At 46.2% G+C, this 13680-nt stretch overlaps 1 protein-coding gene across 3 annotated transcripts in view; it reads right to left on the bottom strand.

Moving 5' to 3' along the window:
• Nucleotides 1–13680, bottom strand: part of ME2 (malic enzyme 2) — a 60596-nt gene that overhangs the window by 21101 nt on the left and 25815 nt on the right. For all 3 annotated transcript variants that reach the window (XR_008316953.1, XM_053299718.1, XM_053299719.1), the window contains 7 exons: nucleotides 13160–13293; nucleotides 10366–10515; nucleotides 8763–8838; nucleotides 6725–6886; nucleotides 5231–5334; nucleotides 2512–2621; nucleotides 1649–1746 (listed from right to left, as the gene is read on the bottom strand). Coding sequence is in view for 2 of the 3 variants with exons in the window: in XM_053299718.1 (XP_053155693.1) it covers nucleotides 1649–1746; nucleotides 2512–2621; nucleotides 5231–5334; nucleotides 6725–6886; nucleotides 8763–8838; nucleotides 10366–10515; nucleotides 13160–13293 (834 nt within the window). In the remaining variant the exon portion in view is untranslated. The remainder of the gene's footprint in view (nucleotides 1–1648; nucleotides 1747–2511; nucleotides 2622–5230; nucleotides 5335–6724; nucleotides 6887–8762; nucleotides 8839–10365; nucleotides 10516–13159; nucleotides 13294–13680) is intronic.

Here is a 13680-nt window from a genome sequence, read left to right as displayed (position 1 = left end):
AACATGGCTTTTACTTTCTCTCTCATTTATTTTTCTCTGGTTTCTTGCTCCCCTCCTGTCCTGCAACAAAACTCTACAGATATTCAGGGATTTTAATGTTAAAATTACATCATCCCTTTGATGTAAATGTTGCCAAAGGTGCCACTGTGATTGGTTCCACCTCCTCAAGCTGCCATTTTGTGTCTGACTGTCTCCCCAAGTTGCTATTTCATGCTAGTAGTTCCCAAGGCTCTGGCAAAATAAAAGCACAATAGAAAACTAACTACCAGAAGCCTGAATTCTGCCCACCCCTACTCTATAGCTCATTGTCAGTTTGGGGCTGAGGTGGAGAAAGAGATTGGGCCTGGACCACAAGTGAACGAAGGATGCATTCTTGAACGCTTCCCCAGAGGTTCTGCTGCGGACAAACCTTTGTGGAAAAAGTTCCAACAGTCAGCTAAGCTTAAAAGCAAACTGAACTAGTACAAATAAAAGACGTTCTGCACATTTCAAGAATCTCAATTTTAGGTGCCTTTGGGAGACACTGAAGGAAGTGAAAAAGTGTACGATGTATTTATTTTATTTAACAAATTTCTATACCGCCCAACACACGTCTCTGGGTGGTTTACAATAAAATTTAACAAGCAAGAACTATTGCCTGTTGTTAGAAAGCATGCCTTTACTTTTCTAATTCCTTATATACCAGGACCATGGTAAAGGTAAAGTGTGCCATCAAGTCGATTCCAACTCCTGGCACCCATAGAGCCCTGTGGTTTTCTTTGGTGGAGTACAGGAGGGGTTTACCATTGCCTCCTCCCGCACAGTATGAGATGATGCCTTTCAGCATCTTCCTTTATCGCTGCTGCCCGATATAATATCAGCAGGGATTCAAACCGGCAACCTTCTGCTTGTTAGTCAAGCATTTCCCCACTCCGCCACATAAAGTGACACCAGGACCATAATGGCCTCAAATGCACACACACCACCCTCATTTAACAGATTTCTATCCTGCTCTATCCCATGGGTTCATAGCAGTTTACCTAAATGCAAGTATTTTTGTCCTCAAAGGGCCCACAAAACGAAGCAACGAAGTGACTCAGGGGGATAAAAGAGGGCTGAATGAAACAAAAAGGGACATTTTCTGGGCATTAAAAAAAACCTGTCTTGGTTAATTGACACCTCCAATGTGTTATACATTACCAGCCCCAACAGCCATCAAAAGATAGTGCTTTCTCTAGGCAGTTGATTGCTGAAAAGCTATTTGCTGAAAAGCTGCTGCTGAGTTAGCTGGATGAGGAGCAGAGCTCAGACCCCCATGTGGTGGTGACAGCATCGCTGACCAGGAGGTAGGTGGGTCTTAGCTCCCAGCCCTGAAATGCCTTTTGCCTCCAGCAACAGCAACAAATGCAGGGGAAACACCCTCATGAGGTGACCGCCTTGGGCGGCAACTGTGGATCCCAGCCCTATCACAGGTGGCACCTCGCCTGCCTGTTGCTACCACTCCAATTCTGTTGGGGGGGTGGGGCGGGCAGCCCCCTGGCCCAGGGACATTTGTCCCTCCTCACCCAATGGCAGCTGTGCCACTGACACAGGTTAATCAACTGAAGCAGCCAATGGGCTGTCACAGCACTGAATCAAAAACAATCCCTCCCTCACTTGCACCACTCACCTCTCCCGCACCCAGGAACAATATCCGGTGTTCTGTGATTGGCTTACCGGTCACCTTCTCCGCTGCCAGCAACCCAGCTAGAGCAACCGATGCTGTCCCTATGGAAAGAAAGAAACCTCTCTGAGAAGGGCTGAAAGGAGCCTCCTGCAAGAAGAATGCAAAGATATACATATCTTTGCAGAGATCTACAAATCAGACGGCACAGAAATATCCTATACCATAAAAGCCTTAAGCGTGCAGCCGTGCTGCCCGTGTCTTTTTGGGCCATTCTGGGCATGCGCAGAGCGCATGCCCAGATCGGCCCTAAAAGACACGGCCGCCCAGACTCCGGCGGCCATGTTGGAGCCCGAGAAGCGGTGGCCTAGGAGAAGCGGCCGCCGCCAACGGGAGCAGAATGCTGGCGAGGCGGCGGCAGAGCCGCGGCCTCAGACAGAAGTGATGGTGGCTGCGGCGGGGCGACTGGCCCCGATGGCGGCCACCGCCGCCATGGTGACAATGAGTGCGGGTGAGGCAGCGGCGGCCGTGGTGGGCCGACTGGCCCCGATGGCGGTGGCCGCCGCCGCGGAAGTAGGGGCGAAGCGGCGGCGCTCTGGCCCCGTCAGGCCCCTTTTCTCTGCACTGCGGAGGGCAGGGGTAAGTGCATGGGCCGATTTGGCCCTTAAACATGGGGGGGGGGCGGCGGTTTGGATGAAAAAGCAGCTGGGAGGGCGCGTGGCCGGTCGGCGGCGGCGGCCGCGGGGGGAAATACATGGGCTAGCGCCCGTTATTATAACGGGCTTCAAATTACTAGTGATAGATAAATAAATAAAACAGAACCAGAAGCCCGTGGCAGGCTGGCACTACAAGTATTGACAGGAATCTACCCTGGATATCGTCATTGAAGGTGCAATATTTTTCTCTGTATTTCCTCAAAAAGCGGAAAGCATTGTGGTTCCCGAAGTCTTCAAACTGAATGAGTGTGTTCTGGCCATACCTAGAGGGCACAGCAAGAAATACAAAAGCAAACTGTCAGATGTGGCATAGGACCTCGCGTTTCTATATATTTTAAATTACTGCAGTGTTCCCTCCAAGGTGTTCACGCACAAGTTTTTAAGATGTCTGCTTGGATAATTTTAGCTGCCGCTCAGGCTGAATCGGGAACGTCCCACTCTGAATGCATGTGCACGCACAGGCACACACACAGCCTCGATACTGCCACCCAGATCAAAACCCATTCCGCACATAGATGAAAAAAAATTAGAGGGAACACTGCAGCACAGGGACATAGCTGCTTTGATAGCCTTGACACAAGTACCAAAAGCAGAAGTGGCACTAATGCAGGCCTGCTCAGCTTTAGCCCCCCAGCTGTTTTTGGACTACAACTCCCATAATCCACAGCCACAGTGGCCAATAGCCAGGGATTAGAGGAGTTGTAGGCCAACGTCTGCAGGAGGGCCAAAGTTTAGCAGCCCTGCACTAATGCCATTTGCACATTACAAAGGCAGGCTTGAAATAGAACTTGTCGGGTCACCTGTGCCAAGCAAGAACTTTCTGCAGGTGACCAGGCTCATGAGAACAGATTGTTTTAAAGCAAGGGGTCCCAGCTATGGATCTCCAGATGCTGTTGGACTATGATCCCATCAGCCCCAGCCAAAGGCCACCGTGGCTGGGGATGATCAAGTTGTACTCCAACAGCCTCTAGAGTCCAGTGCTCCCTCTAACAGGGATTTCCAGATGCTGTTGATTACAATTTCCAGCATTCCTCGCTGCAATGGCCTTTGGCTAGGGATTATGGGTGTTGTAGTCAACAACAATGGGGAGGAGAGCTGGTCTTGTGGTAGCAAGCATGACTTGTCCCCTTAGCTAAGCAGGGCCTGCCCTGGTTGCATTTGAATGGGAGACTACATGTGAGCACTGTCAGATATTCTCCTTGGTGACGGGGCCACTCTGGGAAGAGCATCTGCATGCAGAAGGTTCCAAGTTCCCTTCTTGGCATCTCCAGATAGGGCTGAGAGAGACTCCTGCCTGCAGCCTTGGAGAAGCTGCTGCCAGTCTGTGTAGGCAATACTGAGCTAGATGGATCAATGGCCTGACTCAGTATATGGCAGCTTCCTATGTTCCTAACATTTGTGAGCCCTTGTTACAGGGAACACTGCTGGAGACACAAGGTTGGCAACCCTTGTTTTAGAGGATACAACTGAAGCAGCTTTATAATGCAGATAGTGAATCTATCTGTGAATTGTGAAAGAAGGAGAGCTAGTCTTGTGGAATAGAATATGAAATGCCCCCTTTGCTAAGCATGATCTGCCCTGGTTTGCATTTTGATGAGTAAATATATATGAGCATGGTAAGATATTCCCCTTAGGGGAGCTCAGTGGAAGAGCATCTACATGCTTGCACATAGAAGGCCCAAGGTTCCCTCCCTGGCATCTCCAGAAAGGGCTGAGAGGGATTCCTGCCTGCAGCCTTGGAGAAGCCACTTCCTTTCTACTACAAGTTGTACCATATGATCTGGTACTGGCCACAGAATTCAGATTCCTGAGCAGCTCAGTTTTCAGTCTTTTATTTTCTTTTTTAAAGTTAAGTGTCTAGTTCTTATAGCTGCTGAGATAGGCTTGAGAGTACAATTACATGAAGTGCTATATACAATCTAAGTTTCACTATTATATTACTCTGAAGGCAGCACTTTTATCCACTAACCTGCTCAGTCACATATAAATTGGGGACCATAGCTCAGTGGTAGCGCTTCTGGCTCTGCGTGCAGAAGGTCCCAGGAAGTGCTGGGAAGGACCACTGTCTGAACCATGGGGAGCTGCTCTCCATCAGTGTAGACAACACTAAGCTAGATGGACCAATGGTCTGACTCGGCATAAGGCAGCTTCCCATGTAGAAAATCTTTTTTTACTTCTACATATAAAAGGTAAGGTGTGCCGTCGCGTTGGTGTTCACTCCTGGCCCCCACAGAGCCCTGTGGTTTTCATTTGGTAGAATATAGGAGGGGTTTACCATTGCCTCTTCCCGTGCAGTACGAGATGATGCCCTTCAGCATCTTCCTGTATTGCTGTTGCCCGAAATAGGGGTTTCCCATAGTCTGGGAAACATACCAGCGGGGATTCGAACCGGCAACCTCTGGCTTGCTAATCAAGGAGGAAGAGAGGAGAGCTGGTCTTGTGGTAGCAGGCATGGCTTATCTCCTTAGCTAAGCAGGGTCTGCCCCGGTTGCATGTGAATGGGAGACTAGAAGTGTGAGCACTGTAAGATATTCCCCTCAGGGGATGGAGCCACTCTGGGAAGAGCAGAAGGTTCCAAGTTTTCTCCCTGGCAGCATCTCCAAGATAGGGCTGAGAGAGATTCCTGCCTGCAACCTTGGAGAACCCGCTGCCAGTCTGTGTAGTCAATACTGAGCTAGATGGGCCAATCGTCTGACTCAGTATATGGCAGCTTCCTATGTCCAAGTCAATTCCCCACTGCGCCATTAGGTGGTACCTTCTACAAATTGCTGTATTTAAAATATTTTCATCCCACCCCTTCAGCACAACACTGCTTGAGACGGCTCATAAATTCTTTGTATGTTTTTCACGGCAGTTAATTCAGACTATATACCTGTCTACAACGGCTTCCATGAACTCATCGATGAGGTCGTCATAAAGCTGTGAACGGTCTCGTTTCTGGTAGAGTCCCATATAAAATGGGTCTTGCAGAAGCATCTAGCAAAAAAGAACGGAAGCCGCAAAAGCACACTGTTATAGCAAGAGAGAGTATGTTAAGCTATAAATGGACCGTTTGTTTCTTGCTGTTCCCAGGGGGGAAAAAGCGTATTTGCAGCAGATATTAAAGAGCCTTTCATCTTATAGGATATTAAGCACTTAAATCATCATCATAGAATATTTCTGGGAAGGGACAGGGGTGTGTCTGCATTGAAGAGGGGAAGTATTCAGGGACGGACCATGTTAAAACTCCATCAGTCCTCAGACTTGGGAGGAATCTAAAGCTAACTATATCCAGGCTCCCTGCTCAAAGGCAGAACCAGCCGCCAGTTACTCTTTCCCACCCCACAACTTCCCAACCAACCCACGCACCCACTCCAGACTTAAGGGCACCACAGTTAAACAATACTGTGGGAAAGGACAGCAGCCGGCCAAGCAGTCCTGAGATGTACTCCAATAAGTGTCTTCTCCAGGTCTAAAATCCAATTCACAGATGCAGCCCTGCTGCCGAAAGTCATCCCCATGACTTTCCCTCAAGCACCAAGTGTTTACTATACATAATGCAATGCACACGCTGGCGAAGACACCCAGTTATCAGTTACTAAAGGTATTTCCCCAGCTGTAACAGCCTTTTAAGCAAACTGCCACAAACATGGAGATCAGTGCAACTGAGAGTGCTAAGTACCCATGATTCTCCTGGCTCACTTCCACCCTAATCATGTGGGCAAATATGAGCCCCCACCACCACCATGCCCTAGAACAGTGTTTCCCGACCTTTTTGTGCCCAAGACCCACCTAGGACCACTCCCCCAAATTGGGGGGTTTTTTTTGTAGTGATCAAGCTGCCACATGTTTGCTTATGTATTTATTCATTTGCAGCAACTCAGCTGCAAATGCCTGGGAGTTTAAAGACCAGCTTTTTGTAGTGGTCCATTATGGCAAGAGGGGTACCTCAGTTCCAGATGTGGGATGTTTAAACCCCCCAGCATTTGCCAGTAACTTGCTCCTTTACGCCCGGGGAAGAAAGAGCCCCTTTCCCAATGCATAAAGTAGTGAGTCAGCTGCAAAGGCCAGGAACTTGAATTCTGTGCTTTAGGGAGAGAGTAGGTGTGGTACACTAGTTGGGAAACAGTGCCACAGAACACTTTTGGTGTCAGGTCTGCATGTATCAACCATCTGAAACAATGGAGTTAAGGGTGCTAGAGATCCAGACTGCGCCTTCCTTTTCAACGTTTATAAAGCAAAGAGCCAGTGACTACCTTGACCAAGCATGAATATTAGAACCGTTAACAATGTTTCTTGGGTCACCTGGGACAGTTCCGCTGAAGAAAACCATGATTGCTATGAGTTGGCCAAATAGTATTTTGGAGAAAACAATATTTTATCTTACCTGGTTGTCAGTGCCAACATCAATGCACACAGGGAGGCACTTATCAGGTCGTATTCCAGCACACGCCGTGTACAAACAGAGCTTGCCAACAGGAATTCCCATTCCATACACACCCAGATCACCGAGACCCAATATCCTCTCTCCATCAGTGACGACGACAGCCTTGGAAGTACAAGGAGAGATTTAACTACATTAGTAGTACTGTATTTAACCGAATCCAAGATGTTCCCCCACCAAGTTTTTTAATATTAGCAATAAGGAGCTTGTCTTAAATTCAGAGTTCCTTTCGAGTAAATGGAGTAAATGGCCTGTGTTTAACCTCTACTTTTTAAGGGGGTCATCTTAAATTCAGAGTCATCTTCTATTTGGGTAGATACAGTAATGAGTTAAAAGTTAAAGCAGGATTGCATAAAACTCTTCTTGTAGCAGCTATAATTCAGTTGCACTGGCAAAGCTGAACTGAAGAAACAATCTCTTCCTTATTAAGCATGGGCCACTTCATATATTATGCTAATGGTGGGATTTCCACTTAAAAACAATGTTTCTGTGCTGCCATATAAAGGACCCCTATCTCCTGCAGTAACGTCCTGAGGATGCTAGCTCTGGAAGAGAAAATTTTCTGTATTCAATGAGGTCAAAGCTTCACTGAAGCAAGGTGCTTCTGTTATGAATGCCAGGTGGTCCAAGGCATTCTGCTGCCTGAGATGAAAGGCAATTTGACTCCTCCCATGCATCAGTGGGTGCTCAACATTCTCAGGGCATGCTGCAGAGGTAGCAGCAGCCCGTGAACACACTCAGTCTGTGCCACCCAGAATGCTGGATTAGACAGGCCATGGGCCTGATCCAACAAGGCTGTTCTTCTGTTCCAAGCCAGGTAGTAGCAACACAGGGGCACACCTAGCTTGCATCAGATGGGCAGGTCTGTCTGAGAGCCCTGCCGGGGTGTAGGGCCGGAAGGAAATCAGACAGTGTGGGGGCACCTTCCAGTTAATTTTGATGGGAGTTAAAAATGTGGGCCTTGCAGATGGGAGAAAGAGGGACACCCCAGCAGAATGACGAAGGGGAGATGAACGGCATGCCTCAAAGGGCAGTGACACCAGCTGGCATGAAGGCCTGGGGAGAGGCACCCATGGTGCCAGGGGCCAGCATTTGCTGCCCCGTGCCCCTCCTCATAACTGAGCCTGAAGCAACTGCTTTATCCTGCCTCACAGAAGGGCCGCCCCTGCCAGGTAGAGCTGCTGTTATGCAAAATAGAAATGTGCATGAACCGCAGTTCTAGCACTTTAAGGGAAATTGGACCGGGAACTTTAAGAAAAAAGGAGAGCAGGTCCTTACCAGTTTGCCGCCGCCACATGAGACTTCCTGCTGCTGGGGTATGTAGCCCAATAACCCCTAGATGGCACTGGAATGCACACAGCATCTGCACAGGTCCCATTTGCATGGTCAGCAACACCATGCTGACCATGCAAAAGGTGCTGGCACATTGTACAGACGCCATGTGTACATTGTACAGATGCCATGCACTGGTGCCATGCTGGAGGTTATTGGGATGCATGCTTCCCCAAGCATGAAGCTGCATGGGGAGGCGGCAAACAGGTAAGGACCTGCTCTCCTTTTTTCTTAAAGTTCCCAGTCCAGTTTCCCTAAATGTGCTCCAACTGAGGTTCGAACTGTGGTTTGTTCACATCCCTAATGCAAAAGCTCTTTTAAATGGTCAACATGATGAACCCATGAAGCTGCCTTACCCCAAGTCAGACCGCCGGTTTCTATAACCCAACACTAACCGGCAATAGTTCACCAGAGTCTCAAGCAGTTGTCTCTCTCATTGCCTGCTACCTGATCCCTTTCTTTTTAGTTGGGCAGGGCATGAGATGGAGTGCTTGTGTGGACTTCACAAAATTTTCATGGTTCCTTTATGGTACACATGCAAGGATGAAACCTCAGTATTTTTCTGTCTGTTATTCTGCCCTAAAATACCTAAAGTGACAGAGGAAAACACAGACACACATGCAGAAGAGGATATGCATGGAGGCAGTACCTTGACGTCGTTTTCCGGCCAGTTGTTCACAATCGATCTAATATGGCCCCTGTCTGTTATGGCAATGAACAATCCTCTGTAAGAAAATCAGAATGGAAATATTTTGACCATTGGTAAAATGTTAGCCATCTTTCTTTGCAAACAAGAACACATTGCATCCTCTCTCATATAGATCATTTCTACATGATAAAAGTTACTTCTGTTTTTAAAAAAGGAATGATAATATGAGACTGGATTTCTGAAAAAGGTCCATAAGCAAAATAAATAAATAATGAAGTTAGAATAGGCAAAGTTAGACTAAAGCTGGGGGGGAAACCCCAAACCAATGTTGACATTGGTATTTCAAGTTTGGATGAAGATATTCAGCAAGAGGCTGGAGGAGATGAGAGAGGAAGCAACTCCTGCCCCAACAGGAGTTCCTAATATTCACTATGAACAGAAATTCAGTTTTAGGAAGCTCCTGGGTTTTGTTTTTTTTTTAAAAAAGGAACATAGGAAGCTGCCTTCTACTGAGTCAGACCATTGGTCCATCCAGCGGCTTCTGCAAAGTTGCAGACAGGAGTCTCTCTCAGCCCTATCTTGATGCCAGGGAGAGTACCTGGAACCTTCTGCATGCAGGCACTCTTCCCAGAGTGGTCTCCTCCCCTAAGGTGAATATCTTACAGTGTTCACACATGAACAGGGTGGACCTTGCATAACCAAGGAGACAGTTTATGCTTGTTACCACAAGACCAGCTCTCCTGTTGAGCAATACCACATGTTAAGCAATACCACAGTAGAAAATAATGTCGAAGCCTAGGAATGTTGGCCAAAATCCAGGCTAATGAAGAGCTGGTGCTATGGGTTAGGAGTGATTTACAGTGTCCTCACCTTCCCTATGAAGCAAACTTTAAAACATGCCCGAAGGTCATGCAGCTCTCAAGGATCTATTTCCAGGAATCATGACCAGCTTCAAAAGGAAGAGGAAGTAAATGAAAATCATTCCTCCCCCATAGCACCAGCACAGTCTCAACCAAGGTGATGACATGGAATGTTTATGAACATTCTAACCACTCAGGAAACAAGGGTATCATGTGTATAGTTTGTCTTTTGCGAGGGAAGGTAGAGTGGTCAGTTTTGCTTGGTTGAAAAGCTCACTCAGACAGGAGAAGTTTTGTGAAATGGAAAGAGTACAGGTGGTAGAGAAGCTGGACAGCAAGGATTCCATGTTGAAAGGGGCTGAAAGAAGGGTGCGACAGACTGAGAAACAGAAACCTAAAAGAAGGGCAGGAGAAGCAAACTTAATGGGGAGACCAAAGCAGACTGGGAACTGAGGCAAGAACAAGACAGCAGAGCCTGAATTTCATGGTGATTAGGACAAACTAGCCACAATGTTTTGTTTATTTATAAAATGCCATCAACATACATAGTGCAGCTACCTCATGCTTGAGATTCAACGACAGAAAAATTGTTCTCTTTGTTTTTGTTGGTTTATGCAATTCAGTAACGTAATAGACAAAAACAAAGATAACTTATCTGCCCTTGAATCTCAAGCATGAGGTAGCTGTAATTCAAATACACTTCACGGATATTTACCCAAAATATAATGTAAAAATGCCCTTACTTTGGCCTCCTAAAGATATGCCCATACTGGGAGCATGCTAGGCCTACGGTTGGAGTATAAACAATCGGCATTAACCGTTCAATATCATCTTGCAATATCCTGTAGAATAACTTCTCATTTCTTTCCTGGATACCCATTATGTAGATGTATCTGTAAATGGAGCAGGGGGGAAACAATGTTAGGTTTTTGATAATCGCCCACTGTTGAATAATGTAAGAACAGCCCTGCTGGTTCAGACCCAAGGCCTATCTAGTCCAGCATCTTGTTTCCCACAGTGCCCCACCAGAGGCCTCTGAGAAGTATATTTTTAAGCAAAATCAGAGAGGCAGGAACAAAAATAAAATGCTTTGAACTTTATTTGTAGTTCTCCCATGCTCTCAGTTTCCTCAGAGTTGAATATTGTGCATTTTATTAGGTCTATAACCAGTATAATAAATTCACTATAAAGACACCAGACATTACAACAACATAACCAGCCTTCTTTCTACTCTCTGCTACCTGTTGTGTAAGTTACATCTTATTATTAGGGGTGTGCAGGAACCGGTCTGCAACAAACCCGGTTGGTTTGACGGTTCCATCGTGAACCAAACCAGCATCCAGGAGAGACAGGCCTGCGATCAAACCAGACCAAGCCCAGTCCATTGCAGACCAGTTCGATGGTCTGAAGGGCTATGCTTGTAAAGGCGAGTCAGGTGAGGATTCCCTTTTGCAAGCAAAAATTTACAAGCGCACTACCCGGAAGCCACCTACCAGGTAGACCAGTCCTCCGAGGCGGGCAGATGTATTACACCTGGAGAGGAGGGCTGGTCTGCCTGCAGACCCAAATTGGTAGACCAGCTCTCCCGGGGGGGGGGGACCATTTTGAGGCCCATTTTTCCAGCAAGATGGGCCTCAAAATGGCACTCTAATCACCCAGATTGATTCAGGTCAAATCAGAGATTATTCTCTTGGACTCCCAACTGGACTCTTTATTATGAGGACAATTATATTTGAGGCCGGATCACCAAATTGCCTCCAATTCGACCCGAATCAACGGTGAATCGAATTGCAATCCCTACCTAATACTGCAACCAAAGAGCAAGTTGCTCCGGCTGGAGAACTGTTGTAGCTGCCCTACCCCTTCCAGGAGCAGCCTTTGCTTTTTAAAGGAGCATTGCCAGATTTTGCAGGTGCCTCCTCTGACGGCACTGCAGGGCCTCCAAGTCCGAGTACATTGACAGAGTTATGTCCTCAAATCTCTGAGGGTGTACCGATGCCCCCACCCCAGATCATCTGGTGTGGGGGCAGTGTACCCTGTAACAGGGAATCCCAGATGTTGTTCACTTCAACTCCCAACATCCCCAGCCAAAGGTCTTTGCAGCTGGGGATTATGTGAGTTGTAGTCAACATCTGGGAACCCGTTACAGGGAACACTGCACAGGGGTTCCTAATGGCATGAGGGCACTAGGTGTCTGCGTTGATGGTGCTTCCCAATCTGACTCCTCTCCCAAACTCTCTGCTCCATTCCCCATTGTGGGACTCTGGGTTCCATAGTTTTGATAGGTCTTTGTACTACTGTGCTGGCCAGTGTCAGAGTTAATAGATCTCCTGATCTACAGCAACTCAGATGTAGATTTGTACTTGTATCTACAAGGTCATCTCAGTTATGGCTCATGGATACAATGGGTAAATGGCTTTTCCCGACTGAACCACCATTTTTGCATCTGACCCCAACCACTATTTTGCATCCGACTCTGGTTGATGGTCCTCTTGAGGTTCTAGCAAAGAACAAAGGAAATTCCATAAGTCTGAAGTCTGCCCATTCCACTCTGATCAATACAATACAGTTGCAAAAACAACTCCAGTCTGCAGCTTCAGTCCTGCACACCATGACTTGGGTGTAAGCCCTATGAACTCCATGGAACTTGCTTCCAAGAACATGTATTGGATTGGGCTGCACAAATCTTTTCGCAGGAAAAAGTCAATGAGATTCTGGTTAGTCACATGTTGCCCATCAGATACATCACTCCCTTAATAGGAATTTCTTTCTAGCGTAGAATGGTGGTTTATGAGCATGTTATCTATCTTTCTGTAGAGCCTAGATCCAAAATGACTGTTTATTAATATGCAATGCTAATTATCATATTCCACCCAGTTAATGAGAAAAGGAAACAAACAATCAGTCATCAGGTTGCTCTGAGTGGTACAAAGTTTTCCCAGTTATCAGAGCAAGAAATAATGTTGAGAATATCTGGAAAATGTGAATTAGTTCAGAGAGGTATTGAATGCATAGTATATAGTTAGCAGTGCATGCATAGTATTTGAACCGAACAGCAAGCAGAGGAATTATATTCAGCAAACGGTGCTCCAGTGGTACCAGCATGCCCCAGACTGCATTATTATGTTGTGTATTATTCTCTTTTCAGCTGCTTTTTAAAGCATAGACTCAACCAATTTAACAAAAACTGACTTTTTCCAGTAGATTTGGGGCATCTTGAACCGGTCTTGTGATTGTCCTATATGCAAATCACAATCGAGATATACTGTAAGCCCTGTTCAAACATTATGTTGAACTCTTTAATAATTGTATACAGTTACAGATTTGCACACACGTATGTTTATTTACATTATCTTGCACACATATACAGCAGGACACTGCTTACCTGGGACCTGTACACAGGTTCACTTTGAAAATGAACACAGGTACAGTCATTCAAAAAGATTTGAGTACACGTATAACTGAATATGACTATAATGTTGTCAAAATCTTGAGACTGAACAACACACACCGCAAGGCATGCCAATAGACTCTTACTTTTCCAAAGGGTCAGTCATTTTTGCCAGGTTCTTATGGAAACGTAAGGCTTGGATGTCTTGTGTTTCTATCTTTGGAGGTAGAAGTCCTTGGAGCCCAAGCATCTGCCGCTCTCTTAACGTAAAGGCCATGCCCTGGAAACAGACAGGAAAGCCAAATGTTAGACCAAGGAAGCTGTAAAATTGACATTTCTGTATCTTAATTTAGCCAACAATATACTACTTTATATTTTTACATTTATATCCTGCTCTTTCTCCAAGGAGCCCAGAGTACATGGTTATTTTTTATCCTCACAACAACCCTGTGAAGTAGATTAGGCTGAGAGTTATGTGACTGGTCCAGAGTCACCCAGTGAGTATCATGGATCTTTATAATAATAATAATAATTATTATTATTTAACAGTGGTTAAATAATAAATAACAGTGGTACATTTGTTGGTAACCTCCAGACTTGACTTCTGTAATGTGCTCTATGTGGGGCTGCCTTTGTATGTAGTCCAGAAACTTCAGTTGGTTCAGAA

The sequence above is a fragment of the Hemicordylus capensis genome, chromosome 2 (genome assembly GCF_027244095.1).
Source record: "Hemicordylus capensis ecotype Gifberg chromosome 2, rHemCap1.1.pri, whole genome shotgun sequence".
Lineage (NCBI taxonomy): Eukaryota > Metazoa > Chordata > Lepidosauria > Squamata > Cordylidae > Hemicordylus > Hemicordylus capensis.
The sequence above is the reverse complement of the archived record's forward strand: the minus strand, read 5'-3'. Positions and strand labels throughout refer to the sequence as shown.